This window comes from Nymphalis io, chromosome 9, assembly GCF_905147045.1.
Source record: "Nymphalis io chromosome 9, ilAglIoxx1.1, whole genome shotgun sequence".
NCBI classification, from domain to species: domain Eukaryota; kingdom Metazoa; phylum Arthropoda; class Insecta; order Lepidoptera; family Nymphalidae; genus Nymphalis; species Nymphalis io.
Window position 1 is genome coordinate 4,815,015 of NC_065896.1, and position 27,349 is coordinate 4,842,363.

A 27,349-nucleotide genomic window follows, 5' to 3' on the forward strand; every position below is an offset into this window, starting at 1 on the left:
ACATATAAACATATACTCGTAGCTTAAATAGTTTTATTCACAGTTGTCGCATAAGATGCATGCGTTATTATTTACTTATAAAATAGAATTCATTCATTCAAACAAAGTAACACAAAAATACACATCCACATTGTTATAATAAGGCCTGAAATAAAATATAATGCATTAAAACGTACGCACAAATAAACGAGAGAGACATTTCCTGCGAACGCCACTTAACTATATATAAAAAGAATATAAAAGGAAACTCGAGAGACAGTAACAAGGCTCGCTAATTAGTTCCCTCTATATTTTTTCCCTATTATTTTCACTTTGCATACATGTACACGTGCCTCGGTACGCGAGTAAGGCCTTTTGACTACTTTGTGTGAATATGTCCTTTGTTCTGTGAGCCTTGATTATTATTACGTTCAGATAATTTTTTAACATATAGACGTCTGAACAATGACTGACTCTGTTTATTTGATTACATATTATTTATTAATTTAAAAAATTCTCTTTTTTTATCTATGAAATCAGTTGTATTGAAAGTGCATTACAATATTGAAAAAAATAACAAAGCAATTCATAATATAATAAATGAGACATAATTAACTATTGTTAAAATTTCAAGAGATTAACATTTCAATTATATTAACGTAATTTAATATAAATTCCTGTTTTAATATTCTTCCCTTTGTCTCATTAGAAAGTCTGATTACAATGACATTCTTTATAATTAATATGTTTGCATAATTCGTCTTTATAGGAGGCTATTTACAAATTTTAATTAAGGGACCTAGCATCTATCTGTCAATCTCCAAATACTGAATAATGTCTTCGCAAGATGACGCGGGATTTAATTAATATCTGGTAAACGGGAAATGGCCGCTTTGTGCCTTTACACACTATCGATTTTGAGTGGATAAATAGAGTTTCCGAATGTGACCAATTTGTACTTTAATAGAGGCAATCTGATATTAAATATACTTAAAAGGAAGTGGTAAAACATGTCATTGGTAACATTATTTTAGGTCTGTGACAAATGATGTATCCTATCATCCATATCATATCAAACGAAATAAGTTCTGATCACTACTTAATTAATAGCTTAGTGAATATCCATTATTAATATCACTTATTTAAATTTAAGTGTAGTCTTGTTGAAATTTTGGTTATTTAATAGCACTGCATCTTTATTTTATTAAATATTTATTATTTAACTTATTTGTGTCAAATTTAATAGTCACTTAAATAACTGGACTATTGGAATAGGTTTAAAAAAATAATACTAAATTCTTTCATGACATCTGTCATCGGCTTAAAATTTACAAAATTAATTTATATTTTTTGATAACAGTAATTATGTATTACAATTTAAAGTGAGGTAACTTTTTAATTTACTTTTTATTTAACAAATTAGGCAGTTACAAATAATTTAAGATAAAATATATTTTATATAAAAAAAAGTGTAAATTTTTAAATAACGTTTAATTCTCATAGTTTAACCACATTGCTGAAAAATGCTTGAAACCGGCAGCGCGGAAAATATAGCAGTCGATACACTACAAGCCAACGCAGTGAGATTTTATTTTTAATGTTTAATATTTATGACAAGTACATAGTTAAAAACTGGCTTACTGGCTGGCATTTAAAATAATAAATGCAAAGCTTAACTTTATTCCATAAAATATTCAAATCTCTAGGAAATCACAAAAGACGATGAAGATAACGCCCGCTCCGACGCGACCTTTCGTTACACAGTCCAAAATATTAGTCAACTTAGAGAACAAGTTTTATCTCCGCCGTGCTATGTGAGATGTTTGCCGTGGAAAATTTTAGTTCTTGTTCGCAATACAACGACTCCGGACCGACAGCCACAGAAAGCACTGGGGATTTTTTTGCAATGTAACGGAGATTGCGATTCTCCAGGCTGGTCATGCTATGGGCTAGGAGAATTAAAACTTTTATCACACAAACCAGATGGTGAACATCTTTGTAGGAAGCTGCATCATATGTATCACTGGTATGATAATATAAGAGTATATTTTAATTTACTTTATTTACAGTATAATAATAATACCTCTTTTTATTTACTAGCAAAGAAGACGATTGGGGTTTTGCTCATTTTATATCATGGAAAAACTTGATAGATCCTGATAACGGATTTGTAAAAGATGATTCAATAACAATCGAGGCTCATGTTGTTGCGGAAGCTCCGCACGGAGTTTCGTGGGACTCTAAGAAGCATACAGGATATATTGGTCAGGAACATAATTTAATAAAATTTAATTCACTATAGTCTCGAATAAACTAGATTTAATATTTACAGGACTTAAAAACCAAGGTGCAACTTGTTATATGAATTCTCTTCTGCAAACACTTTTCTTTACAAATGTTCTACGGAAAGCCGTTTATAAAATACCCACTGTTGGTGATGATAGTTCTAGATCTGTTGCTTTCGCACTTCAACGAGTTTTCTACGACCTACAATTTTCTGATAAGACAGTTGCAACAAAAAAACTTACGAAAAGTTTCGGCTGGGAAACGTTAGACTCTTTTATGCAACATGACGTTCAAGAATTTCTTAGGGTAAAGAAATTGTTTTATTTTAGCGATAGATTCACACAATACAATATAAAAGTCAAATTCAAAGGATTCTATTTATTCATTCTGAAAATCTCGTATGTTGTTTAAGGTTCTACTAGACAAATTAGAAAATAAAATGAAAGGTACGGTAGTCGAAGGAACGGTGCCTAAATTGTTTGAAGGAAAAATGACTTCATTTATAAAATGCAAGAATGTAAATTGCACAAGTACTCGCGTTGAAACGTTTTATGATATCCAACTTAGCGTTAAGGGAAAAAACAATAGTCAGTCCTCTTCTTTACTTTTACGTTACGCTAGATAAAATATATAAAATTAAGTATTTGTGAATACGTAATTGATATTTATTCATACATTGATACATGTTCTAGCTTTTGTAAATCTACAAAGACATTCTGCTTTGCGTTTTCTATTGTTATATGCTATATAGATAAAATGTATGAAGATATGCTTGTTGTATTCAAGTTTGCATTTTGCCACATATATTTTGTTAACGAATAATTAAAGTTTCCATGTGTAATAGAGAAATATATATTGTATAATATGCTAAGAGAATATATTTTAACTTGTTCGCATATAAAAACGATGAAAAATACTTTTAGTTTATGAATCATTTAATGACTATATTAGTACGGAACTGTTGGATGGCGAAAACAAATATGATGCAGGAGAACATGGTCTTCAAGAAGCTGAAAAAGGTGTTCGGTTTGATGTATTTCCGCCTATTCTACATCTACACCTAATGCGATTTCAATACGATCCACAAAGTGACACCTCTGTTAAATTTAACGATAGGTAAAGAATAATAGATTTCAATTAAGATAAAAATTTCTTACAAATTCTGTAAGCAAAATATTATGCATTTATCTTCTGTTTTAAATTGATCAGATTTGAATTTTACGAGGAGATAAATCTCGATCAGTATCTCCAGGAGACACCTAAAATTACCGCACATTATACGTTGCACGCGGTGCTGGTACACTCGGGAGATAATCACGGCGGACACTACGTTGTGTTCATTAATCCCAAAGGCGATGGAAAGGTAATCTTTTCATTGATAATAATTGTAGATAATGTAACATTTAATAACTAGATAATAAAACGGATCGTGTTGTATTTTAATATATTTAGAAAATTTGTCGTCTAGAAATAATATATTTTGTTATATTATTGGCGGACGAGCAAACTGCCATTGACATTGGCGAGGTAAGAAATAATCACCATTCCTTACCTCGCAAATGCACCACCAACCTTGGGAATCTAGATGTTATGTCCCGTGTGCCTGTAGTTACACTGGCTCACTCACCCTTCACACTAAGAATACTAAGTATTGCTGCTGGCAAGCGGCAGAATATCTGATGAGTGGGTGGTACCTACCCAGACAGGTCTGCACAAAGCCCTGCCACCATGTGATTATGGCACAAATTTTTGTTTTCAGTGGTGTAAGTTTGATGATGACGTGGTGTCGCGCTGCAGCAAACAGGAAGCGATCGAATACAACTTCGGAGGTAAAGAGGACGCGCCGTACCTCGCTCGACGTGCCACGAGTGCCTATATGCTTATTTATATACAGTTAGTTATATTTTTGAAACAGACCAAATAGTTTTTTTTTTTATAAATAATTATATTTCATTAGTGAAATTATAACGTACATTAATTACATGTACGTTATTATAAATAAAGCACTTCAGTAATTAGAGTTCGAAAACAAAAGAGAGTTGATGGAAAGTAGCTATTTGATCAATAATTGCTTGTGCTATAGTTGACCTAACAACCTGTTTGCGACATGTTCATTATAAACATGTTGAAGCCGGGCAGGTCATCAATTCAAATATCGGCCCATGAATTGTTACAGAAATAGACCAGCTATATAGGATATCGATTTGCGGTGTTTAAAATACTACTCATAAATTTGTTTTGAGAGAAAATGTTTCTCTTCGGTCATCTATCTGCCATTATCTTGCACCGTTCCTCCAAGTTGTACTGCTCCATCAATCTTGCAACTTCAAGTCCTTTTTAATGTAGATTTTAAAATGAATATAAGTAATTCTTTTAAAATAGCAATTCTTAGCATTTTTTTAACTGAGCCGCAAATCATGTCTCGTAAATTTACAGTGCAATGTAATATCTTTTTGGGTTTATCACACGTTATTTATGTGTTGAGACACATTTCATTAATACTATTTTGTGACGTTTGGTAATTTGGTACCTATTTTGGAACAGTGGAATTTTGTTATACCAATTTTACACGTGAATCTCAACTATTAATTACCGGATCAAACCCGGGGAGACAGCAATGGTTTTTTTATATACATACTTAATTTATGTTTATAATTCATCTCGTGCTCGGCCGTGAAGAAAAACATCATTAGTAGACTGCATGTGCCTGATAAATGTCTGAAACATGTGTACCCCTAATCCACCTTCGAGAAGCGTGGTGGAATAAGCTTCAAAACTTCTCCTCAAGAGGAGGGAAAGCCTTGGCTCGGTAATGGGATTATAACACTGTTTTACTTACATAAATACTTTTCTTTACAGAACATCACAGTTAAAATATGTCTTACAAGACGTCACACAGAACGACATACCGAATGATCTTTGCGAACGAATCAATGAAGAAATGCGATACGAGATGGTAAGAACATGTAAATATCCATTCTAGTGTTCCGATAGTTTTTTATTTTTATTTTGTTTTGTAAAAACAAACAAATGTTGCGTATTTCAGGCGGCAGAAAAATAAAATGCAGAAAATTTAGGTCCGATACATCAGTAACTTCGGCCAAGTATTACGCGAAGATTTTTAGCGCTTTAAAACAGTTCTTCACTTTACAGGCCATAGCTGGCTCTAAATTTAAAGGAAGATAAGAATTATGGAGCAAAAGAGATAATAAAACAGTAAATTTGATTCCCTTTATTTCGAAAGTGCCGATGGCGATTGATGTAAATTATCCGGCTGATCTTGTTATATTACTTTGTATATTCTTGTAATTATTATTTATGTACGATTATTAATAAAATTATTTGCTACAGTTTTACTGTATATTGTTTTGTTGTGTGTGTGTCCCCCTTTCTCTCTTTATATGTATTACAATATACCGCAAATAATGCATATGTATCTCTAGTTTTAACAGCAATAAAAACTGTTATCGTAGATCTACAATTGGTGTGGATATTTATTTTAAAAAACAGTTTTATCCTTTGCCAATAAATCTCGCGGGAACACGCGATAAATTAGTCTCCAATTACTGACGCTGCAAAATGCTCGCTCCGGGCGACACTAAAAAATCTGAGAGCAGCAACGACGCCGTAAAACCTCCAATCTCCATGTTGATGGCTAAAGCCAATCTGATAAAGACTAATACCCAGCTTAAACATTTTACGAAATACTCGGTTAAAAACTTTTATACACATAATTGTGTATCGTATGAGATATCGTATTACTACTCTTGAATTTTACAATTTGTATAAAAAGCCGTGTACTTTCAATTTTAATGAGTAATAGTATATGATAGCTACGCTTGTCCAATTAGATTGTATAACAGAACTAATTTCTTTTATCAAAAACTAAAAAAACAATCTAAATGGTAAGAGCTCAGCATGTCTTCGCTAATTAATCCAGCTCGACTATTAATTAGGGAAGTTTTTCTTCGTCACAACGTGGATTAAGGCCCGGTCTCCCAGTAATTGCTAGCCCGCCAACCGAGCTTAAATATTTTTATTTCAACTTGAAATAAAAAATATTGTAGAAGATTTTTGCGGACCAAAATTTTAACTTTGCACGCATTACAAAGATATTTTTAATATGCTACAAATTAATGTAACGTTTTAATTTTACATTGCATGAAAACTCGTTCAATATTTGACAGAATATGTATATATTGATAAATGAACCTGCAAAAATATTGTATATATTCTTGGCACAAATATAAACCGAATGTCGTCTACAAAAACTGACGCATCTCAACCATAAGCGATACTAGTATAAATTAGGTAAGTACATAATTAAAATCTATTATTTATAATCTATATTTTTATCGTCACTTTTTACGTTTACTAAAATGGTCTAACCGTCTAACGAGCCAAATCTTGATAGATTACCTTGATTGATCCAATCTTCACCACATTTGTTCGTTAACTATTAATTAAAATAGAAAAGTGTGAACGTTTTTGATATACTCGCACAATCAATTTCGTATCGTTACTAATAAAAATAATTTAAATAAAAGCTACAAACTACAAACCTAGTATATTAAACCTTTCTTTGAAGTAATGAACAATTTAAAAAAATATAGTATAGCTATACAAAAAAATAAAGTGTATTATAACAAGCATTTTTTTATATAATCGTCATATATTATTAAACTATAACAGAACATGCTCTCATACATGAGAACATAGTGTCGAATCTATTTTGATTCCCACCGCAGCCTCCATACATAAATTTTTTACAAGTTTTTTCATTGATGTCATAGTAATATCTGAAATTTGATGTTTGTATTAAATACATTACATTAATATTAAAATAATAAGAAATATATAATATAGCTGTAATACGCGAAATGGTGAGAGAATAAGTTCGTGACAGGTCCGTGATCGAATGGACGAGGTAACTTTAGGTACAAGAATTTATGATAAAAAATATTGCTATCGTTAATTTGCTCTAATTACCTATAATATAGTTGTAAAAAACACGTAATTATGTAAACTTACATTATAAATTAAATAAATAATAAAACTATTTTTTAATTCTTTTTGCACTGTTACAATGTTGTCGACTGTTCATATTTGTAGTGTATTTACTACTTATGACTGACTGACGTCATGAACGCATTCTCTTATCTATCGAAATTAAGCAAATCAATATTATTATGAAAATATAACCATTAACCGTCACCGAACCCACACAACGATTACATCACACCCTACTCTAGTTGTCTATGTTGAGGATTTTCACATGGTATTAGCACTAGCTTGTATAAAATCTAAATAACATAAGCGATATAATCTGTGCACATTGTATAAAACTAAAACCCATATCGAAAAAAATGTAGAACTGGCAGAATATTTTGCGCTTAATTAGCGCAACTAAAGTATGACAAGTTTCTTTTGTTTGTTCTAAATAACATGAATTGCTTAAAGTAAAAGTACAGTAACAGCCTGTTAATATCCCACTGCTGAACTAAAGCCTCCTCTTCCTTTGATTAGAAGCAGCGTTTTGTAGCTCACTCCAACACGCTGCTATGCGGATTGGTGAATACACTAGTGGCAGATTTTCATCTGAAACATGCAGGTTTTCGCATGATGTTTTTCTTCACCGCCGAGAACGCAAATTAAGCACATAAAAATTCACTGGTATTAGAACCACTCTAGGCCGTCTCGTAACTTTAAATAATTTGTTACTTACTTGGGTATAAGGGCCAAACAGAAACCTGTGTCATATTGTAAAAAACAAGCCGCTGGTTGCGTAGGATGTTTAACATTAACATAAGTAATACCTAAAATACATATTATAACTATAAGGAATAATAACGGATTATCGAAATTTTTATAATTTAATGTTATAATTAAAATGATGTTAAACATTTAAGCCAATTAATAGAAAAGTATGTTCACATTTTATAAGTTTAAGGATAAAATTTTAATCTATCACAAGCAATTTTTTAGTTTATTATAAATTAATTAAAGATTGCGAAGATTTTGTAAGCCTACCTTTACAATGCCTTTCACATTCTAAGCTTGTCTCAAAATTATTTTTATTATTATCACATCCAGTATATATAAAAGGCAAACATTGATCTAGCTGTGCATCGTAATAAAATCTAAAAATAAACATAAAAATAATAACACACGTATAATATTATAAATATACAATTCTCTGAATTAATATTCCAGATCATATTTTTAGTAAACTTTATATTGAGACCTTCAAGTAATATAATAATTTAAAAAAAAAAAACCAAATGCAAGTATGTACGGCAAATGAATAGCCGAAAATACAGATAAACTAAAATAAGATTTATTAAAATATTATGAGTCGTAATTTTATATAAATCGATCATACCTATTTAACGTCTTTTTGCAATGTCCTCTTATCGGTTGGAGACGACACCAGTGATCCCAATTCCATATGTACGAATTTCCTAAAATTGTCATCTATTAAAAAGTAAATATACATAATTGAGTAGTAGTAACTATAAACTCCCTTTTAAGGGTTTCCCTTTTGTTAGGCTAGATATACGAGTACCTCAGTAGCAAGCAATGTATTCCAGCCACAAATGACTTAACGTCTTAGTTCCTAAGGCTATTTGTGTATTGGCGATATAAATGATGGTTAATATTGCTTAATATAGTGCCTATGGGCGGTAGTGACCAATTACCATCCAGTGACCCGTTTGCCCGTCTTTGTTCTTATACCCGTATGCAATATAAACAAATTAAATTATACATTTAAGTTTATTTGGTTATTTGTTAAAATTTTTCAATCGCAGCCCGGATTAGGGAATTGGGCAGTGTTTACATTCCCATACAGTTAGAGAGTGAATCTGTCTTTGCGCACACACTTGTGTACGTCCCGCTCAGTTGGCCTTGAGAATGGCCGCCGTGGCCGAAAGAACCAGTTACAAGGAGGTCCGTTCAAATCCAACAATTTTATAAATGTTATATGATTTTACGTCTATTTATCACTTACTTTTGTTATGTTTTTTTCGCCTTGCATCCACAAGACGAACCAAGTCTAACAATGTGGCAGCCCCTTCATAATAATTTCTCACAACGTTTATTCTTTTATACAATGTTGAAGGCTTCGGTGAAATAGTCTTAAACAATTTCGCAGTTGTCAATGTTATTTCTGATGAATCATTACCGTTTACAGTTTTACATAACAGCGATATTAAAACGCATAGAAAACGCATGTTATAAAAATTTGAATGAATATGAAATACTTAAATTGCGATAAAGTTTATGTAAAATAAAATATTATATATAAATAAAATATAAACTTTTCATTACATTTTTTATTGGTTATATAAATAAAATCAACTTTGAAGTATGTTTTATTATTAATATTCCATAACTAAGAAGTAAAATATAAAATGTTAAGTGCGTCACGTCTATCTACAATTGATACAGCCTATTGCAGTTCTTTTTTCGAGTGTAGTTAACATGAATCTTAACCGACGTTTGAGGGTTTAAACACAGGCAAGGTCTATTTGATTTGTGTCAATCATTGATCTCGTGCTCGGCGGTGAAGGGAAAAATCGTGATAAAGCCCGCATGGGTGATTGAATATCGTATTTCTACTAACCCGCACCGTAGGGTGGTCGACCAGTCACAAAAGGAGAAGAAGAAATATGTAATATGTATGTATATCGTTTTGGTATGCTATGTAGATAAACCTACGTCTTAGTATAAAAGTGTCTTTCTGAAAGACATTCGAGCCACCAAATAGAGGTAGACTAATATGAAACTTGGATCATCGTGGATTTAGCTTATAACGGGTATAAAATATGTATTAAATTGCTACCCAAAATCCTTTAAGGATAAGATGTATTATTTGTATCGTGGGAAACTGACACCCCCTTTAAAATGTAATCGTTTGTGATTACTTTACGTAGTACTTAAGTTATAGTTGGGTAAATATAAAAAAAAATCTAAATTAGGTTTATCAACAATTTCGAAATGCAACTGCCTCCAGCGCTGCGGGAAGTGCAGCCCCTTCTCCTTGAGGCCCAAAGCACAGGCATGCTATGCCTGAATTTTTTTAAATTCATATTAATATTCATGTCGAATATAATATTTTTTGATTATTTACTAATCTGATCAGGAACCCAACCTCTACTACATACTACATTTGTTCACTCCAAACGTCTGCTACCGGATAAAAAAGCCAACCTGCGGTGCACGGCATTCCAATCTCCCATCGGCATGATTTTTTCCGAAATTTTCAATTCTTTATATTTCCATCCATTAATTTTTAACTTTATCGCTTTTTAAAAGTCAAACAAACAGACATTATTTTATGATATGTAGTGATTGGTAATCGTAACGTTTTGTTACGTTGAGGGAAAAAATATTTTAATAATTATTTATGTGAAGTGAAGACTAATAATAATGTAATGAATTCTAATAATAAATAAATTTTAATTTCTGATATTTCATTTTACAATTTAGCATATATTCGACGATTTTTTTTGATTTCCTGGACAACCACCATATATGATTTTTTTGCAAGTTTTGTTGTCATATTAGAACCTATTAACAAATAAAATTTAAATTTTATCAATTGTCATTAATGCGGACATAATATTCTATATTACAAGCCAGAAGCGAAATACATTGTCATCAGATGGCGCTGTGCGGTCTGGGTGGCGATTGGTCAGGGTGCTTTAAGTTTAGTTGCCTAGTCAACTTTGGCCGACCCACTAGGAACTGCTCAGTATTTCAACGCCCACAACGTCAAATTTTAATTAAATACGGTCTACTAATTTTCTTAATGTTAGAATTGATGAATCGTTCGGTGTTATTTTTCAAATAGGCTTTCTAAAGTTTTATGTGTTTTTTTTTAAATTTTATAAGATTCAATTAAATATACAGCTACCACCAGTTCGAACAGGATTATATCAGTAGCCGTAAATTCAGTAGTTATTCTTTTCCACATTATAATTTACAGTTATTATTGGTATTTATTATACACGATCAAATTTACAATAATATTATATATCCAGCATAAAAACAACCATCTATTACCTCCATGAATCTTCTTCCCTCTGAAATGATTTATCGACTGCTAAGAAAATTAGAATTTGTTTAATTATCGTTTCATTTTGAGAACACCTCTTTTTAAATGACTTCAATAATTTAATTTATTGTTTTTTTTATCTTATTCAATATTATTTTTTTGCTTACCTAGGCATACGTGCTTTACACTACCCAGTCTCATAATCAATGTTACAGAACGACAGGCGTTTGTTTCCTTCTCATTCTTGTCCTAAGAATTTCTAAATATCATTAAAAGTAACCATTATTATTTTAGACAAATATTTTATTTCATATAAAACTAGATGTGATAATAATGATGATGATAATGATGATGATGCTGACCGATTTGGGCAGCAATACTCAGCAGAGAATAGCCAACTGCACATGACATTCTAAATAACCGATCAGAAGCACGACCGGGGAGAGTTCAGACGTGGTTTCAGATACGTGGAACAGAAACACAGTAAGAAGTTAATTACTCCTGGAGGAAATAAAAATTTTCTTGACAAAAAAATCCATTTCATTTATTTATCCGATTCATAGTTTGAACAGGACCTCAGAACATTCATTCTATGAGCTAGGAATTTGCACACGTATACTATATTATATACACTATATTAATTCGCGATCAACCTGCGATCGAACTGCGAGTAAGATGTTAGATGTCCCAAGTGCCTGTAATTGACTGATTCGCCTCGTTTGGCGTTAGAAATTGGGTAATACTTACTTTAAGCATAAATTATTCCGTTTATTATTCCGCTTAAACCGTATGGGTTTGCATAAAGTAGGAATAGTTTAAGCTTAAAACAGAAAGATAAGCAGATGAAATATTTCTGTTCTCATAGTTTCTAAAAAATATCTTACTAACATTAGATAACGAAAAAACGATATTTTTTCCCACCTTCCTCAAGATTCATCTATTTGCATTTTCAAAGTAAGGATTTCTATTAATTTTCGATCTTAAGTCACTTTAGATGTTGTGATTTTGCACAGATAAAGAAAAAGTAATTAATATCAGGATATATTGAATTGTTTTTAAGTTAATGCTCATATTTTTTAAATAATTAAATCGTCACCAAGGAAACGAAATAGTAACCAACCAACACTAATTTAAATTGTAATCGAATAACACTCAATATCATCAATTTTATATACTTATACTGATGCATATCTAATAGTTAATTATTAAGTGCAAAATTGGAATATTCAGGTCTTTGTAATAATTACACTTCCTTCGTAATTAAATCGTGTGGTGCTTCTTAACACCTTTAACACGAAGCTATTAATGTATCCTGTATCCTTTAAATGTTATAATTATAGTCAATGTCGCATATAAGTTTCGGCTCCCCGAACTAGAGTTTGAAGTTTGTTCTTGTGAGAGATGAATAATAATTTTTCACATTAGTATCCGTCAACCCGTATTGGAGCATCATGTAGAGTAAGCTCCTCGAAAAGGAGAAGAGGCCCAGCTGTGGCACATATCCTGTATATGGCTGGGCCTCTTCTGTTACTTTATTCGCATATAAATTTGTTGATTTTCCCTGTATAAAGAGATAATCCGAAATTGAAAACCTGCACAATCGAAAGCCATAAACTAAAAATAAAAAGCCTTTTCGACCACGGAATGCAATGAAGGTGTAAAACAATAAAATTATGTTTTCTAAACATAAATTGTAGCTAGTTCCGATTTGTTCCACACACGACGTTTCTAAATCTCTTCAATAATATCAAATTTATTTTAAAGTTACAAGGAGTCGAATAATGAAACGATTTGTTTCATATATTTATAAATCTATTATAAATTTTAACTACCTGAAAATGCACTAACAGATCGTTTATAATTTTTTTTTTTTTATAGAATAGGAAGGCGGACGAGCATATGGGCCACCTGATGGTAAGTGGCCACCAAACGCCCTTAGACATTGGCATTGTAAGAAATGTTAACCATCGCTTACATCACCAATGCGCCACCAACCTTGGGAACTAAGATGTTATGTCCCTTGTGCCTGTAATTACACTGGCTCACTCACCCTTCAAACCGGAACACAACAATACCAAGTACTGCTGTTTTGCGGTAGAATATCTGATGAGTGGGTGGTGTACCTATCCAGACGAGCTTGCACAAAGCTCTACCACCAGTAATGATATGATAATGAATATAAAGATTTTTTATTGCAGTAAATATACAGTCTTCCATTACACCATTATTTTATATATAAAATTAGTGACAGAAATATAAATAATATGTTCTTTTTAATTATATAATATCACTTATAATTTTAAAAAACTATATTATTGCCATTTTTTTTTAAATAGGTAAGCAGACGAGCAAACGTGCCACCTGATGGTAAATGGTCAACATCACTCATAAACATTGGCACTGTAAGAAATATTAACCATTCCTTAAATCGCCAATACACGACCAATATTGGGAACTTAGATGTTATGTCTGTTGTGCCTGTCAAATATAATTCATCTCGTGTATTCCGGTCAAAGGAAACATGAGGAAAGATATACGTTCCGTGTGGAAGAATTCCTTCCGTCTCATGCTATATGCATAATAATAAAAACTAATAATTTCCAAAGCTTCTTCTTAAAACCTACAGAGGGTTTTGTTCATTGTCAACTTTATGTCAATTCATACAATAATAAGTATTACATGTATTGTACTGTATAGTACATAACGGAAGTTCCTTATCATAGATTTATATTGCACTATAAAATGTATGTACTCTTTTGTGTATACTTCAACTCTTAAGCGCTGCGTAAACGAAGATACTTTTTGTTCCCGACTCAGGACACCGTCACTGGAAACCGTAATTGTTGTGTTCGGTAGCGACAATTGGACACAGTCGCCGGTTGCCACTTCTGACACACTTCACAATAATTTGTTACTACTTTTTCATTTTTCTTATATATATTTGCCGGGAGGGCAAATGGCTCTACTCCACCTGATGGTAAGTGGTAGTAGAGTCCAAACGCGACGACGGCCAGTACAGTCGGGAAGAATGTTCTGCACTAGCCGCCCCGCCTTGTCGGCTCGCGAGATGCCTCTTCACGCCTTGTTCGAAGGAACCTGGGTTGTAAGAGGAGGGGAACACGTGAGCTGGTAAGGAATTCCATTTTTTGAAAGTGCGACAAAGAAAGGAGTTGCCAAATTTCTTTGTTCGCGATGGAATTGATGTCACAGTTAGGCAGTGAAATCGAGAGCCAGCACGCGTAGACTTATGAAGGAAGGGGGAAGCAGGAATTAGAGAAAATAATTCCTCAGAGCACTCGACGTGATACAGCCGATAGAAAGCGCTCAGCGCTGATAGCAGCGCAATTGCGTCTAGAGATAGCTCTAGACGCAATTGTAAAGGCTCGAGATTGTTTGTCCTGACCTTTACAACCGATCCAAGGCCTCCAGTAGGTACTTAGCGGAGCCAACCCGAAGGTGTGAGCAATATTCAACGCAAGACCGTACCTGTTTTGTACAACAGGTCAAGGTGCGACACACCACACCTTGTTCAGAACTCCGAGTTTCCATGAAGCTGTTTTTATAACAGTCGTCAGTTTCACGATGGATGTCGATAAAGAAACACTACTTTTGCTTGTGTTGTTTATACTTTTAGTTTTTAGTGATCTACACCGAATAGTTTTAGATTAACTATCGATATGTATCAAGTGAAAGCAGCAGAACACAAAACGTTTATACGTCTGCGCAGTTATGGTTGATTTCATATTGTATGAAAATAAAATCTTCAAAGGTAGCTTGCATCAGGCACAAGACACAAAAGTGTCCAGGTTTGCGCAGCGCCTTATACTAGTAAATGCTCATTAAAATATAAGATCATAATCTTCTCTAATATTCTTTTCATTAAAATTGATCTAGCATCCTTCCACGCTTTCTGACTTAACCAGTGCAGTATAAACGAAAAGCGTTCGTAAATAAAATTATTCACGTTTAGTTTTTTACGAACGTTTGGCATAAGTTATGATTCATTTTTAGAATATTTTTTTCATAATAAAAAAATATTTATTCCTATGTATTTGACGAATATAAATGCTATTATGTTTTTAATTTATAATAATTAGTAATTTAAGTACTATAATACTACTAAATATATAAAGTAGTAGTAGTAATAGATAATAGTAATGCCTATTACTTGTTGGTAATTATAAGTATCAACATCTGTTGAATAAATAAATATGTAACAAAAATATAATATGTTTGAATATACTGTTCGGTTTATATATGCTTCTAGATCCTTGTGCCATATTCATTGTAATTGTAAGGCCAACGTAAGTGTAAATATAATATAGAGTCTTAATTCAAGCTCACTTGCTACCTGAACGCCCTAGGGCAGAACTATCTTACATATAATATATTATAGTGATTCCTACTATAAACAGAGTCGAAGAACTCTTGAGAATAAGAGAAAGAAACTTTTTCCATATAAAAGATGAAAGCAATTAAGTAAGTAAATATTTTTTAATAATACGCCCATTTTATATCGTTACATATCTCCCGTCTATAAGGGCGGTACTTTACTTGGCATAGCGATATAGCGTAGAGCTTGTTGGGCCAAACATTTGACCTGGTTCACCAATATTTTAAACATGTATGAATCGGTAAGTATATCATTTTACATGAATATGTTAAATTATGATATACATTTTAATTGTCTCCTACTTAAAAAGACGGCACTTTATTTGACGTAGCGATTAAACAAAATTGTCGACCTAGTGTATTTACCAACATTTTAGACATCGACGCATAAATGCGTGTAATAATAACGTTCACATCAAAGCTACGAAGCTATTTCTTCGCGCAGTGGCAATGAGTGTGTGCGTGTATGTGTGGACTCAAAGCAAATATTTATCTTTTTTGAGCTCTTAATGTGTTACTAAAAATTTACCAAAGATTGAACGTGGCCGTTTATGTGCAAATTATCATCGTCGTGGAATTGTAACTAACAAAACTATAAATGCTATTTATATTGATAAAAAAGCTATCCCAGCTATAGCAATGAGTATAATTCGTTTTTCAAAAAAGCTATATCTTCAACAAAGGAGAAAATTTAAATAAAACTTTAAATTTCAAAAAGTTAAATTACTGTGAATATTATTCTGCAGTCAATGTATTTTTTTTTTATTTTTTCAGTTATTAACGAGACAGAAAGGTAATTAGACGAGAATAAACTGCTTGGGAATGGCTCTGTAGTTAAAATGGAGTCCAGTTCATGTTTTCAGGACAAAAAAAAACATTAAAATAAATTATAAAACAGTGGTAAAATAGCCATTTATTTCTTTTAACGTGTAAATGATGTTCCTAGAGTAGGAACGAATATTACGACTTATTTCCTTAAAGTATTTATTGAGGACTAGTGAAATGTTTCTCGGGATATCTTCTAGATTTTTCATGAACATTATTATGTAATATTTATATTGAGATATTTTTTTTAAATTTTAATATATAACGTATCTTATATTTATTATACGTATATATGCATCACTTGAGACAAAGACATCTTACTGACAAATTAAATCGTTTTTTTTTAAGTTATTGACAATCAATTATTCATTTCACAATTGGTAAAAAATAAATATAACATTGTTGTTACTAGTGATATAGGTATTAAAAATAAAAATCAAACCATGAAGAGCATTCTTAGTATTTCTCTGGAAATTGTGAGAAAATCAAAGAAAACTCAAGTCGAATATAAAAATTCAGCTTAAGCTACGAGGAGTCGTTAGGCACCCTCCATATGAAATTATAAATTGATATTAACTGCAAATTAATTTATTCAAACAGCAATTGATTGCTAGACATTAAAATGTTAAATTATAATTGATCTATTAGTGGTCAAATTGTCCACGCAGCCATCGTATTCACAAATTATAACGATTTCTCGGTCACGAGCGCACAATTGCATCGTTTGATCGGGAGGCAGATGTTTGCTGATCTAATGGCATTTTCAATTTGCATTCAAATTCCTGGACTCGCATTGCTGAACTGCGCGGGACGAACGACTGAATGCCGAATGCCCTAATGCCCGAATGCTCGGATACTCGAATGCTCCAATTCCCGAATCGGATTATCCCTAACGATGCACTATTCAGCAAGACAGCATTGGTGTTCATTCTCTCCGAGTCTGCCATCTATATATAAAAGCTCAACATTTAAATTAATTAATAATGTCTTACATGTAAAAACGCTGTATCTGGATAAAATGACCAAAGTTATGTATCAAACACATGTACGTGTGATACATAACTTTGTGTATGTACACACAGTTACAAATTTACTAACTGTGTGTGTGTACGGTTGTGTGATTGAATCATTTTAATTTTACAACAGTTTTATCGTCATTGCTTATTAGTCGAATTAGTAGTAAAACTCAATTCGATTTTAATTCAATTCGTTAATTAAAGAGGTGAGAATTCAATATAAGGAAAAAAGTTAAATATATGAATAAATTAACCAATTAAAAAAAACTCTTTGTTTCCCGCTTATTTGTAGGTGGACGATTTCTCAGAAACTACACGACTCATTTCTATGTCTTTCACTTGATAATATTAGAAAACATTGTTATAATAATTGAGTTTACTGACGAATTAAGTCGGTTCATTATTAATTCTATAAATTAATGATTATAATTTTCATAAAACATTCATGAATAAAATTACATAATATATTTTACATTATATATAAAAATTCATAGTGAAATTATATTTAGAATATTCTATAAAAAATCACCTTTATTAAGACTTAAAGTGGCATAATAAGTACCTCAAAACCATAGCGTAGACCGCAACAAGAACAATAAGTGGAAACTGAATATCTTTCCAATACATTAAAATTTCTCTAAAGAGAAGCAAAATAATCCTCGTGAACGGATAGCTATGAACAAAAGCTTTTGGACGTGCAAAATTAAAGTGCACCCGAGCCGCAGTATTAATTAGTACTAGGTATGGTTTTTTATCGTCTGGTCGGTGAAGACGAGATTGCAACAGGGACCGGCGACGATTAATAATTACTTAATCTACCCTGCGGCTGCAGGAAAATTGCCTCTTCGATTTAGTGCTGAAAAGTCTTAATAACGTTTCCTGTTGAAATGTTGAATACAACATTTCAAAGTATATTTTATGTCTTTTATTTTAATTTAAGTCAACTATTTGAGTAAGTAAGAAAAACATTTGGATAAAATGTTTATTTAGGATCTAACTTAGTGTAAGCATCGTTGGCGGTTTCTGGGTTGTATTAGAATTAAGAAATACGCAAACGTATATTAAATTGAGACAGCTAAATGGTATTGCATTCAAACTATTATTGTAGTCGAAACCAATGTGACAGAGCTATAAACAAAAATAAACTTAAAAAAACACACTCGCAAGTCTTTGGAGAAAGTCTATAATTGTTAGAAAAGCAAAGTGATATTTTAGATGATAGTCATAAATCGAAAATTGACACAAATTCATATTTTAAGAAATAAATAAAAAATAATAATTAAAAACAATGAAAAAAGAATTATTGGTAGAGAATGCCTAATTTGCAGTAAGACCGCTGTTTGTACCGTGCAATTGCTTTTGATCAATTGAAAAGAAAACAATGTCTCCATTTTTTTACTCAAGCTATTAGAAGTTAGAACCACTTCGCGCTACAAACAAAAGTCAAATGTTTTTTTCTTTTACTACATTTGTATTATATTTCGTAAGACGTTTGTATACTCTTTTGTTGTGTTTCACAAAAAGTTCTATTAGGTATGTTTATAAACTGTCCACGAATATAATTACATTGTTCGTCACAAAACACAATTCCAAGAAAACATTACAATGAAAATACATACCGGTACATAAAAGTAATGAGAATGGAAATGCTTGCGTAAAAATTCAATCATTTCAAAAGCTTTACAAAGATTTCTAACAGCGGGGTTTAAATGAAATTACAGCGTCGTTTCGACGCTGTTTTACTGAATGTTAGTACGATTTGATACCTTTTAGAATTTACTCTCATTACTCTTGTGTATATTTAATTATATGCAGTAACAGTAACAGCCTGTAAATGTCCCACTGCTGGGCTAAGGCCTCCTCTCCTTTTTGAGGAGAAGGTTTGGAGCTTATTCCACCACGCTGCTCCAATGCGGGTTGGTGGAATACACATGTGGCAGAATTTCGATGTAATTAGACACATGCAGGTTTCCTCACGATGTTTTCCTTCACCGAAAAGCACGAGATGAATTATAAACAGAAATTAAGCACATGAAAATTCAGAGGTGCTTGCCCGGGTTTGAACCCACGTTCATCGGTTAAGATTCACGCGTTCTTACCACTGGGCCATCTCGACTTTTTTATTAGCTATATGAATTATTTATATTAAGACCTTAAAGTTTTATTTGTATAAGTATATACCTATACACATAAAAATAAATAAAAATCACGACCACATGGAATGTTAGCAAGAATGCTAGCTGCATTTTCCCTTTGAATCGCAATTCCTATACTCTGAACGAAAAATGACTGGTTCATTTTTTCCAGTATTCCAAGGTTGTTTTGAAACATAATAATTTTAAATGTAATGAAATCAATATTATATTGTAACATTACATACAGACCAATACAATTATAATTATTTCAAAGTATAAAATTAAAAATATAAATATAATAATAAAACTACAAACACCAAGCTAATTACTATCCTATAGTAATTAGCTTGGTGTTTGTAGTTTTATATAGTAGTAATAACCTGAGACAGTCGTAATATAGTCTGTACTAATATTATAAATGCGAAAATAACTATGTCTGTTACGCTTTAAAGACTAAGCCAATGAACCGAATTCGATTAAATTTGGTATGAAGCAAGCTTGAACACCAATCATGGTAGGATGCGCGAGCGATAGCCTCGGTAGCATGCGAAAACGATCCGGTGGCACTCCTCGTTAAGACGGAAAGGGTACCGCTGGTTTTTTAGTGGGTATTCCGATGTTCGGGGCACACTCGGCGCCTTGGATACCGGGGAGCCCCACAGCCCCCCGAAGTGAAAGAAACGCGTAATGCGTTTTTCCAGCGTTAAAAAAAAAGGATGCGCGAGCGATCCCGTGACGCCCTCTCGACAAGACGGAGTGGGTACCGCTGGTTTTTTAGTGGGTATTCCGGCCCCATCAGCACCGGTGAGTCCCATACCCCCCACCTCATGTGGTTCCCCCACGTAAATGTTCCCCACGCGTCCAGACAAACAGGGACTTTTTTGCGTAATACTAACGCGGGCGAATACTAATTACTGGTATAATATTATATAGTTAAATGTTACAGTACGGTTCGTCTATGACGTGGTAAGATATATTTACTTGATTATATTGTAACGCCACGCTAATGCCACGCTACATATCGCCACCCCACATGCCATATGCGAGCCAAGCAAAGCCAAGCCAAGCCAAGCCAAGCCATGCCAAGCCATGCCAAGCCAACCCAAGCCATGCCATGCCAGGTCTGTCCACCAAGCCCGCCTGTAACCATTACTGGCGTCACATTCGAGTGACAATTGAAGTTAATACCAGATCGGCTCATTTCGGAACGTCATTCGATTTTGTACAAAAATGTTGCTATGACAACCAAAAATAACGGATGATGATGTGGCCATGACAACGGAAAATAACAATTGTAAATTGGAAAAGTATTAAGATATGAATATGCATTCGATTATTCATATATTGTTATTATTATTACATTCCTGTTTCAATTTAAGTCTAAGTAGCTTATATATTGTTATTATTATTACATTCCTGTTTCAATTTAAGTCTAAGTAGCTTATATGGAAAAATTAGGTATATTAAGTATTTCCATCTCGTACATGTTGCTAGCGTTAGCACTCAAAACTTTCTAAAGTATGATAAATTCCAAAGAAATATCTTTTGTGTACATTTCAATCTTGAATAATAAGAAACTATGTAAGTATTACATATTGATAGGTATTATAGATTGAGAGGGCCGAAATAATATTTTAAATGACAGTTTTTACATTATTTTCGTCACAAACTTATATCTACTCTGGCAAAGCCGCGGGTTTTGCTAGTTTAACTATGATATAATATAGGTAGTTACTATATAATATATAAGAGGGTAACAGTGTAAGTGCCATCTAGTAAATATGTAGGAAACCAACTTAGCAACTCTACTATTTGGTGCTTATTATTAAAATTTTATTATTTAAATTCATTTTCAAAGTATAATCTAAATATTATTCTATATAATTTATAAATATCTATCAAATAGAAATTATGTTTTGGAAAACAAGATACACATTACGATGAAAAAAGACACATTGCTTGTTGTTTACGACTTAAGCAGATTTACTACGTAACATAGGCAAAGTAATATCATAATATTAATAAAATTAAAAAGGATAACCTGTGCTAGAAAATAAAATAAAGTATTATCTGTGCTAGAAAAAGATTTGTTTATTATTAACTTAACGTCAACAAGTTTGTCTATTATCCATACTGTCAAATTGCCGCAAAGTCGAACTATGATTATTTAAGATTTTACTTGTTTTTTAAAGTGTAATTTAAGATTTTACAATTTGACCATGAATTTGTCGGAAGAAAATAATTTTTCAAATGGCCTTTTATATGTAGGCTTTAATCAGGACCAAGGTAATAATTGATTACATTGTGAGACGTTGAAAGTAATTGCATAGCCACTTTTTGTTCTCTGATGATGATATTCTTTACAGTTATTTCGTAAATTTTTTGTGTCGAAATTATTACAGGCTGCTTCGCTTGTGGAACGGAAAATGGATTTAGAGTATTTAATAGTGACCCGCTTAAAGAAAAGGAACGTCAAAATTTCGCAGAAGGAGGACTATCTTACGTCGAAATGTTGTTTAGGTGTAATTACATGGCGTTAGTAGGTGGCGGCAAGACTCCTGTGTATCCTCCGAACAGAGTAATCATATGGGATGACCTAAAAAAAGATTCTGCAATTTCCTTAGATTTCAATAGCCCCGTTAAAGCTGTGAAATTGAGAAGAGATCGAATAGTCGTTGTTTTGGGTAAATATTGTAAATTTAAAATCATATCTTTGATATTGTTAGAAAAAGAATAATTTTGATTATTTTATTTTACAGAAAATTTGATTAAAGTTTATACATTTACTGCACAACCCCAATTATTACATGTATTTGAGACATGCCAAAACACTAGAGGCCTCTGTGTTGTATGTCCGAACAGCAACAATGCCCTTGTAGCATATCCTAGTCGGAAAACTGGGCATGTTCAGGTAATAAAATAATTTATGACTTTGCTTAAACATTAGCTGCCTTATTTATAAACATTCTATAGTGTCTTCTTTCAAATATCAAAATTAATAATGAAAATCTCGTGCTTGACGATGAATGAAAACACTGTGAGGAAACCTGCATGTGTCTAATTTAATGGAAATTCTGCCACATATATATTTTACCAACATGAATAGGAGCAGCATGGTGAAATAAGTTCTAAACTTTCTCAAAAGGGCCTTAGTCCAGCAGTGGGACATTAACAGGCTTTTACTGTTCTAAAACAAATGTAACTTTTCAAATTAAATCTTTGAATTTTCTCTTAGTGGTCAAATTTCAGGTAAAATGTAATAATAAACATTTCATTTTTTAAGTATTATCACATTGAACTCATTTAGTAAAATGGTAGATATAACAATGCAAATAATAAATACTCACTATCTGATATTTGCTTGTTATTGTGAAATCTTTGGTCAGAGTAAAACAAATATTATTTGTATAATCAAGAAAACAAAATAGTTACTTTATACTCTTATAATGTATCACTAAATTAATGAATGCCAGGTTCCCATATTAAAAAAAAACGAGTATAATCTTTTGATTTTATACATTTACTCTACTATCCATTATCCTTAACCTACCGATTTATTAGTAGCAATCCAATGGTGAATATCAAATGAGTTTGAAATTAATCTAACAAATATTTTGACTAATATATAATATATAGTGGTTTTTTAACAATATTTTTTATTTGCTCTCGTTAAGTTAAGAAACATTAAAACACTCCCTTATCTGTGTAAAACTTGTCTTAATATAGTAACTAGCTTGGTCATTACTTACTTTGGTTTTTGTAAATACTGTGATATTTATAAAGAAGTAACATTCGTAACTCACAATTAAATAACTCAAATAATATACATTAGTTTAATTTATGCTCTCTAAAATAATCTGTTTTTTAATTCATATATTTAAATTATTACGGTGTTCCTCCGGGTTAGTATTACCCACTCATCAGTTATTCTACTGCAAAAAATGGAGTTTGTGTAATTATTACAGACTCAAAAAACTCATTATTATTGTAGTATTTAAGAATTAAAAAATGAATTCGATGTAAAAACGTTTTATTCCTCAGACACGAATGAAAATCGCAAAACAATTTAAAATAACCAAAACCACAATTTCTAATAATTCTTTCTAAAACCAAAATATACCTTTTCTATAATGACCATAATCATATAACTTTGTTATTACTAATAAATATAATTATTTGGAATATAATGTCATGTGGCAGCCATTGTGGCCACATGACGTTATATTCCTTGATGCTTTAGATTTCTCATGCTTCTATGTGCCTTTGTGACTATTTACTATAAGATAGTTCATGTGCTCATTAGAAAATAATAAATTAATGCATATGTTTTCTTTATAAAATAACAGTTGGTGGAATTAAGCAGTCATGCAGGAACTAGTACTGCACCAGAAGGTCATCTTATTGCTGCACATGAGGCTCCTCTCAGTTGCTTAGCCCTTAATGTGGGGGGTACAAGATTGGCCACAGCATCTACGAAAGGCACTCTCATCAGAGTCTTTGATACTAGTACTGGACAAAAGTTAGCAGAATTAAGACGAGGAGCACATCAGGTATTCATAATATAAAAACATATTATATAATGAAAATTTGTTTTATATTAGGTATGAATCAAGATTCTTTTTATAGAGTTTTTGCTGTTGTTAAACATTCTCAAAGTAACTAGATAATTACTAATTACTCAATCCTTTACTTTTTTATTAAACCAGGGTTTATACAATAGCTTTCTCTGCTCGAAATTTCGTTCAAATCAGTCCAGCCATTTTTGAAGTATTATGTTATAAGTATTTATGAAGTAGAAATGTGATGAAGTAATAAACATCCAAACGTACAAACTTATACATTCATAATATGCTTCTATATAGGATATAAACTTTGACATTGTTCAGTAAAAAAAAAACATACAATTATTTTTCCACAGGCAACAATATATTGTATAAACTTCAACCACACAAGTACAAACCTCTGTGTAACATCAGACCATGGCACAGTTCATATCTTCAGTCTAGAGGACGAAAAATTAAATAAACAGTCTAGTTTGGCGACAGTTAATTTTTTGCCAAAATATTTTTCAAGTAATTGGAGCTTCTGTAAATTCACCATACCTAATGGGCCACCATGTATTTGTGCATTCGGTGTAGATAAGAGCTCTATAATTGGTGAGTAATTTTATTATTACAAAGTTTAATTGATTTAATTAAAATCAGACTATATTACTTTTCAAAGCTGTATTTGCTTAAACTGTTAAAAATGTATTTGTAAAAATTATTTCATCTTAATGATATCAAAACATAAGCGATATCAAAACTATTTGGAGAATAATTTATGCTTAATTTAATGCTAAATGTGCCATTCTTCACTGTCAATTTTAAACCAATTTTATGTTAATAGAATTTTAAAAAAGAAAATGTACTTAAGTATCAGCAAAACAATAACATTTAAAAACTAAAGTAAGCGCTTAAATGTCTGACTAGTAAGACTTTTAAGCGCTTACTTTAGTTTTTAAATGTTGTGATGAATGACTAGTAAGACTCTTCTTTTATTAATGAGAAGGCTTGGAGCTTGTTCCACCTACCTGCTTTGATGCGAGTTGGTGGATTGTAATTATATTTAAATACCTTGTGACATAAGCAGAATTCAAACATATACATAACAAGAAAAATATTTTATTGTTCTAAATATATCAAGTGGATTTTTTTATATTACATTATAAGTACTTTCATATTTTTGGAGCTCTAATTGTTTTGATAACTATATTTTTGAATAAAATCTCAGGAAATAACAAAGAACTTTACTTCCATTGCAGTGATATGTGCAGATGGCTCGTACTACAAATATAAGTTTAATGAAAAAGGTGAATGTACCAGAGATGTATATGCTCAATTCTTGGAGACCTCGGAAGATAGATAAACGTGATATGAAAGATATATTTGGAATGTGATTAACGAAAGTAGTATCAAGTTAGGTTTTACCTAATCTCTTTTCAATGTTGATACTGTGCTGGATTATTAATTTTTTTTGTTTTTCATAAATCGAATGAGCTTTTCTCTTTAAATGTGATATATGTCCTCGATGATCATTGATTAATGTGGTGGTTTTAAGATGTAACAAAATCATGCCGTTAAAGACTTAAATCGATAAATGCTCCAATTGATTTTATTTTTCTATATGTAGTGTAATTATATTTGTATAATTTATAATATATTCATAAGATATCATTGCATGAAATTATGTAGCTGTAATTACAACAACCTACTTACAATAGCCTATTCCAATGACAAGGGATTAAACATTTACATATTCCCTAGATTTGCTAACAGTTCTACTACATTATGCACTACAAACAGTTCTTGATGAATATATTTTTATTTATAGTAATACAAGAATATTCTACTTAATTAATTATATCCACTTTAATTTTACATCCAAATTTCCGTAAAAACTTTAAAAAGTTTTATAGAAATTATTATCAATAATTATACAATTTTTATTCATAATTAATAATATAGAATATTTTAGATTTCGGCTATTGATTTTAATGAATATTCGATATTCATTCAAGGTCTAATTTGTTTATTTATTTTAATTCCTCTTACCATTGGAATAGGTTAAACATATCATTTTTTAAATCAACAAATTATAATGTATATATTATAAATTGCATAGAAATCTTTAGTGATTCTAAATTGTAAATTCTAAATTTAAAAATGTGTCCAATCAAATACTGTAACCCTTATTTGTAAATATTGCTTAGAGGCTGATAGTTGATATATATAGTTTTATTATTTTCTCAACACAGTAACCTAGGAATCAAGGATGTGCGTGCAACTTAATACCGGAGTCATGTTTATTACTGCTAATAAAAGACAATGCTTTATAACACGCTCATGCTTGATTTTGATACACATTTGTATATTTATAAATTGTTATTGATGTATTTAAACTAAGGAAATTTTATATAAATTAGAAAAACAAATTATCACTATCAAATATCATTTCGTATCAAATTCCTACCTATATTATATCAATTTTTTTTTAATCTTTAACGATCTCAAAAATATATTTCGTTAAATTAAATTGGAAAATTTAAGAGATTTAACATGTAGATTAATTAGAGAATGAAAAGATTATGTATTATCGGTTATTTGTAAACTAAAAGCTTAATGCGGGATTAATTATAATTTAGTGCCTTAGATTTGTCTCTGAGGGCAACCTACAGAGTTAATGCTTCATCTGCGAATCGTTTATATTACTTTAGAGCTAACTAGATACATTGTTTTATTTAAATTAGGAAAAAATAATTTTTGTAACTTAATAATGTGATCACAAAATATGTACCAAATTTTCTTTGTCATTTTAAATTTAATCGTATAATATTATTTTGAATTATTTAATGTATTATTTCGTTTTTTTTTTTTCAGATAAACATACAATTATGGATATTTTACAAAATATTGTTATATAATTTTTTCATTATGCCTTAAATGACCTTGTTGTAATCGCGACCTTGTAATAAATAGCAGTAAGCATTTTATATTAGATAACTGTGTTTTATTTTGTGTGGAACAGATTATTTGGACCGTAAAAATAGTTGTTACATACAAATACGATCCAATGCCACAATTCACATTGATAACAAAATATATAAATGGTAAACAATT

At 31.4% G+C, this 27,349-nt stretch overlaps 3 protein-coding genes across 7 annotated transcripts; 2 read left to right on the forward strand and 1 right to left on the reverse strand.

Annotated features, from left to right (window-relative positions):
* The first annotated feature begins 1,306 nt into the window (after positions 1–1,306).
* Positions 1,307–5,618, forward strand: LOC126770782 (ubiquitin carboxyl-terminal hydrolase 7-like). 3 transcript variants are annotated; one of them, XM_050490338.1, is made up of 11 exons: positions 1,307–1,366; positions 1,483–1,559; positions 1,686–2,005; positions 2,080–2,243; positions 2,312–2,571; positions 2,678–2,852; positions 3,189–3,381; positions 3,475–3,628; positions 4,025–4,158; positions 5,125–5,231; positions 5,312–5,618. In XM_050490338.1, exons 2-11 carry the CDS (start codon positions 1,503–1,505, stop codon positions 5,449–5,451), a joined length of 1,704 nt encoding a protein of 567 aa, XP_050346295.1. In that variant the 5' UTR covers positions 1,307–1,366; positions 1,483–1,502; the 3' UTR covers positions 5,452–5,618. The 3 variants fall into 3 exon arrangements, with proteins under 3 accessions (XP_050346295.1, XP_050346298.1, XP_050346296.1); XM_050490341.1 differs by having other exon boundaries at positions 5,125–5,221; XM_050490339.1 differs by having other exon boundaries at positions 5,125–5,221; positions 5,419–5,618.
* A 1,287-nt stretch (positions 5,619–6,905) lies between these two features.
* LOC126770836 (tissue factor pathway inhibitor-like) lies at positions 6,906–9,541 on the reverse strand. 3 transcript variants are annotated; one of them, XM_050490427.1, is made up of 5 exons: positions 9,275–9,541; positions 8,648–8,726; positions 8,296–8,405; positions 7,991–8,081; positions 6,906–7,064 (listed from the first exon to the last, which is right to left on the reverse strand). In XM_050490427.1, exons 1-5 carry the CDS (start codon positions 9,495–9,497, stop codon positions 6,944–6,946), a joined length of 624 nt encoding a protein of 207 aa, XP_050346384.1. In that variant the 5' UTR covers positions 9,498–9,541; the 3' UTR covers positions 6,906–6,943. The 3 variants fall into 3 exon arrangements, with proteins under 3 accessions (XP_050346384.1, XP_050346387.1, XP_050346386.1); XM_050490430.1 differs by having other exon boundaries at positions 8,648–8,739; positions 9,275–9,444; XM_050490429.1 differs by lacking the exon at positions 6,906–7,064 and adding an exon at positions 7,792–7,863.
* Positions 9,542–21,831: 12,290 nt separating this feature from the next.
* LOC126770815 (WD repeat domain phosphoinositide-interacting protein 3-like) lies at positions 21,832–27,217 on the forward strand. Its single transcript, XM_050490393.1, has 6 exons — positions 21,832–21,977; positions 22,094–22,375; positions 22,451–22,602; positions 24,038–24,241; positions 24,610–24,847; positions 25,495–27,217. Exons 1-6 carry the CDS (start codon positions 21,911–21,913, stop codon positions 25,596–25,598), a joined length of 1,047 nt encoding a protein of 348 aa, XP_050346350.1. The 5' UTR covers positions 21,832–21,910; the 3' UTR covers positions 25,599–27,217.
* The last annotated feature ends 132 nt before the right edge of the window (positions 27,218–27,349 follow it).

Coding starts and splice junctions, on each gene's coding strand:
- LOC126770782 (XM_050490338.1), top strand. CDS start 1,503: ATGCTTGAAACCGGCAGCGCGGAAAATATAGCAGTCGATACACTACAA. Junction 2,006..2,079: donor CTGCATCATATGTATCACTG/GTATGATAATAT, acceptor TTTATTTACTAG/CAAAGAAGACGATTGGGGTT. Junction 2,572..2,677: donor ACGTTCAAGAATTTCTTAGG/GTAAAGAAATTG, acceptor ATGTTGTTTAAG/GTTCTACTAGACAAATTAGA.
- LOC126770815 (XM_050490393.1), top strand. CDS start 21,911: ATGAATTTGTCGGAAGAAAATAATTTTTCAAATGGCCTTTTATATGTA. Junction 22,376..22,450: donor TCGAATAGTCGTTGTTTTGG/GTAAATATTGTA, acceptor TTTATTTTACAG/AAAATTTGATTAAAGTTTAT. Junction 24,848..25,494: donor AGATAAGAGCTCTATAATTG/GTGAGTAATTTT, acceptor CTTCCATTGCAG/TGATATGTGCAGATGGCTCG.
- LOC126770836 (XM_050490427.1), bottom strand. CDS start 9,497: ATGCGTTTTCTATGCGTTTTAATATCGCTGTTATGTAAAACTGTAAAC. Junction 8,727..9,274: donor GCGAAAAAAACATAACAAAA/GTAAGTGATAAA, acceptor TGACAATTTTAG/GAAATTCGTACATATGGAAT. Junction 7,065..7,990: donor TGTTTGGCCCTTATACCCAA/GTAAGTAACAAA, acceptor ATCAAATTTCAG/ATATTACTATGACATCAATG.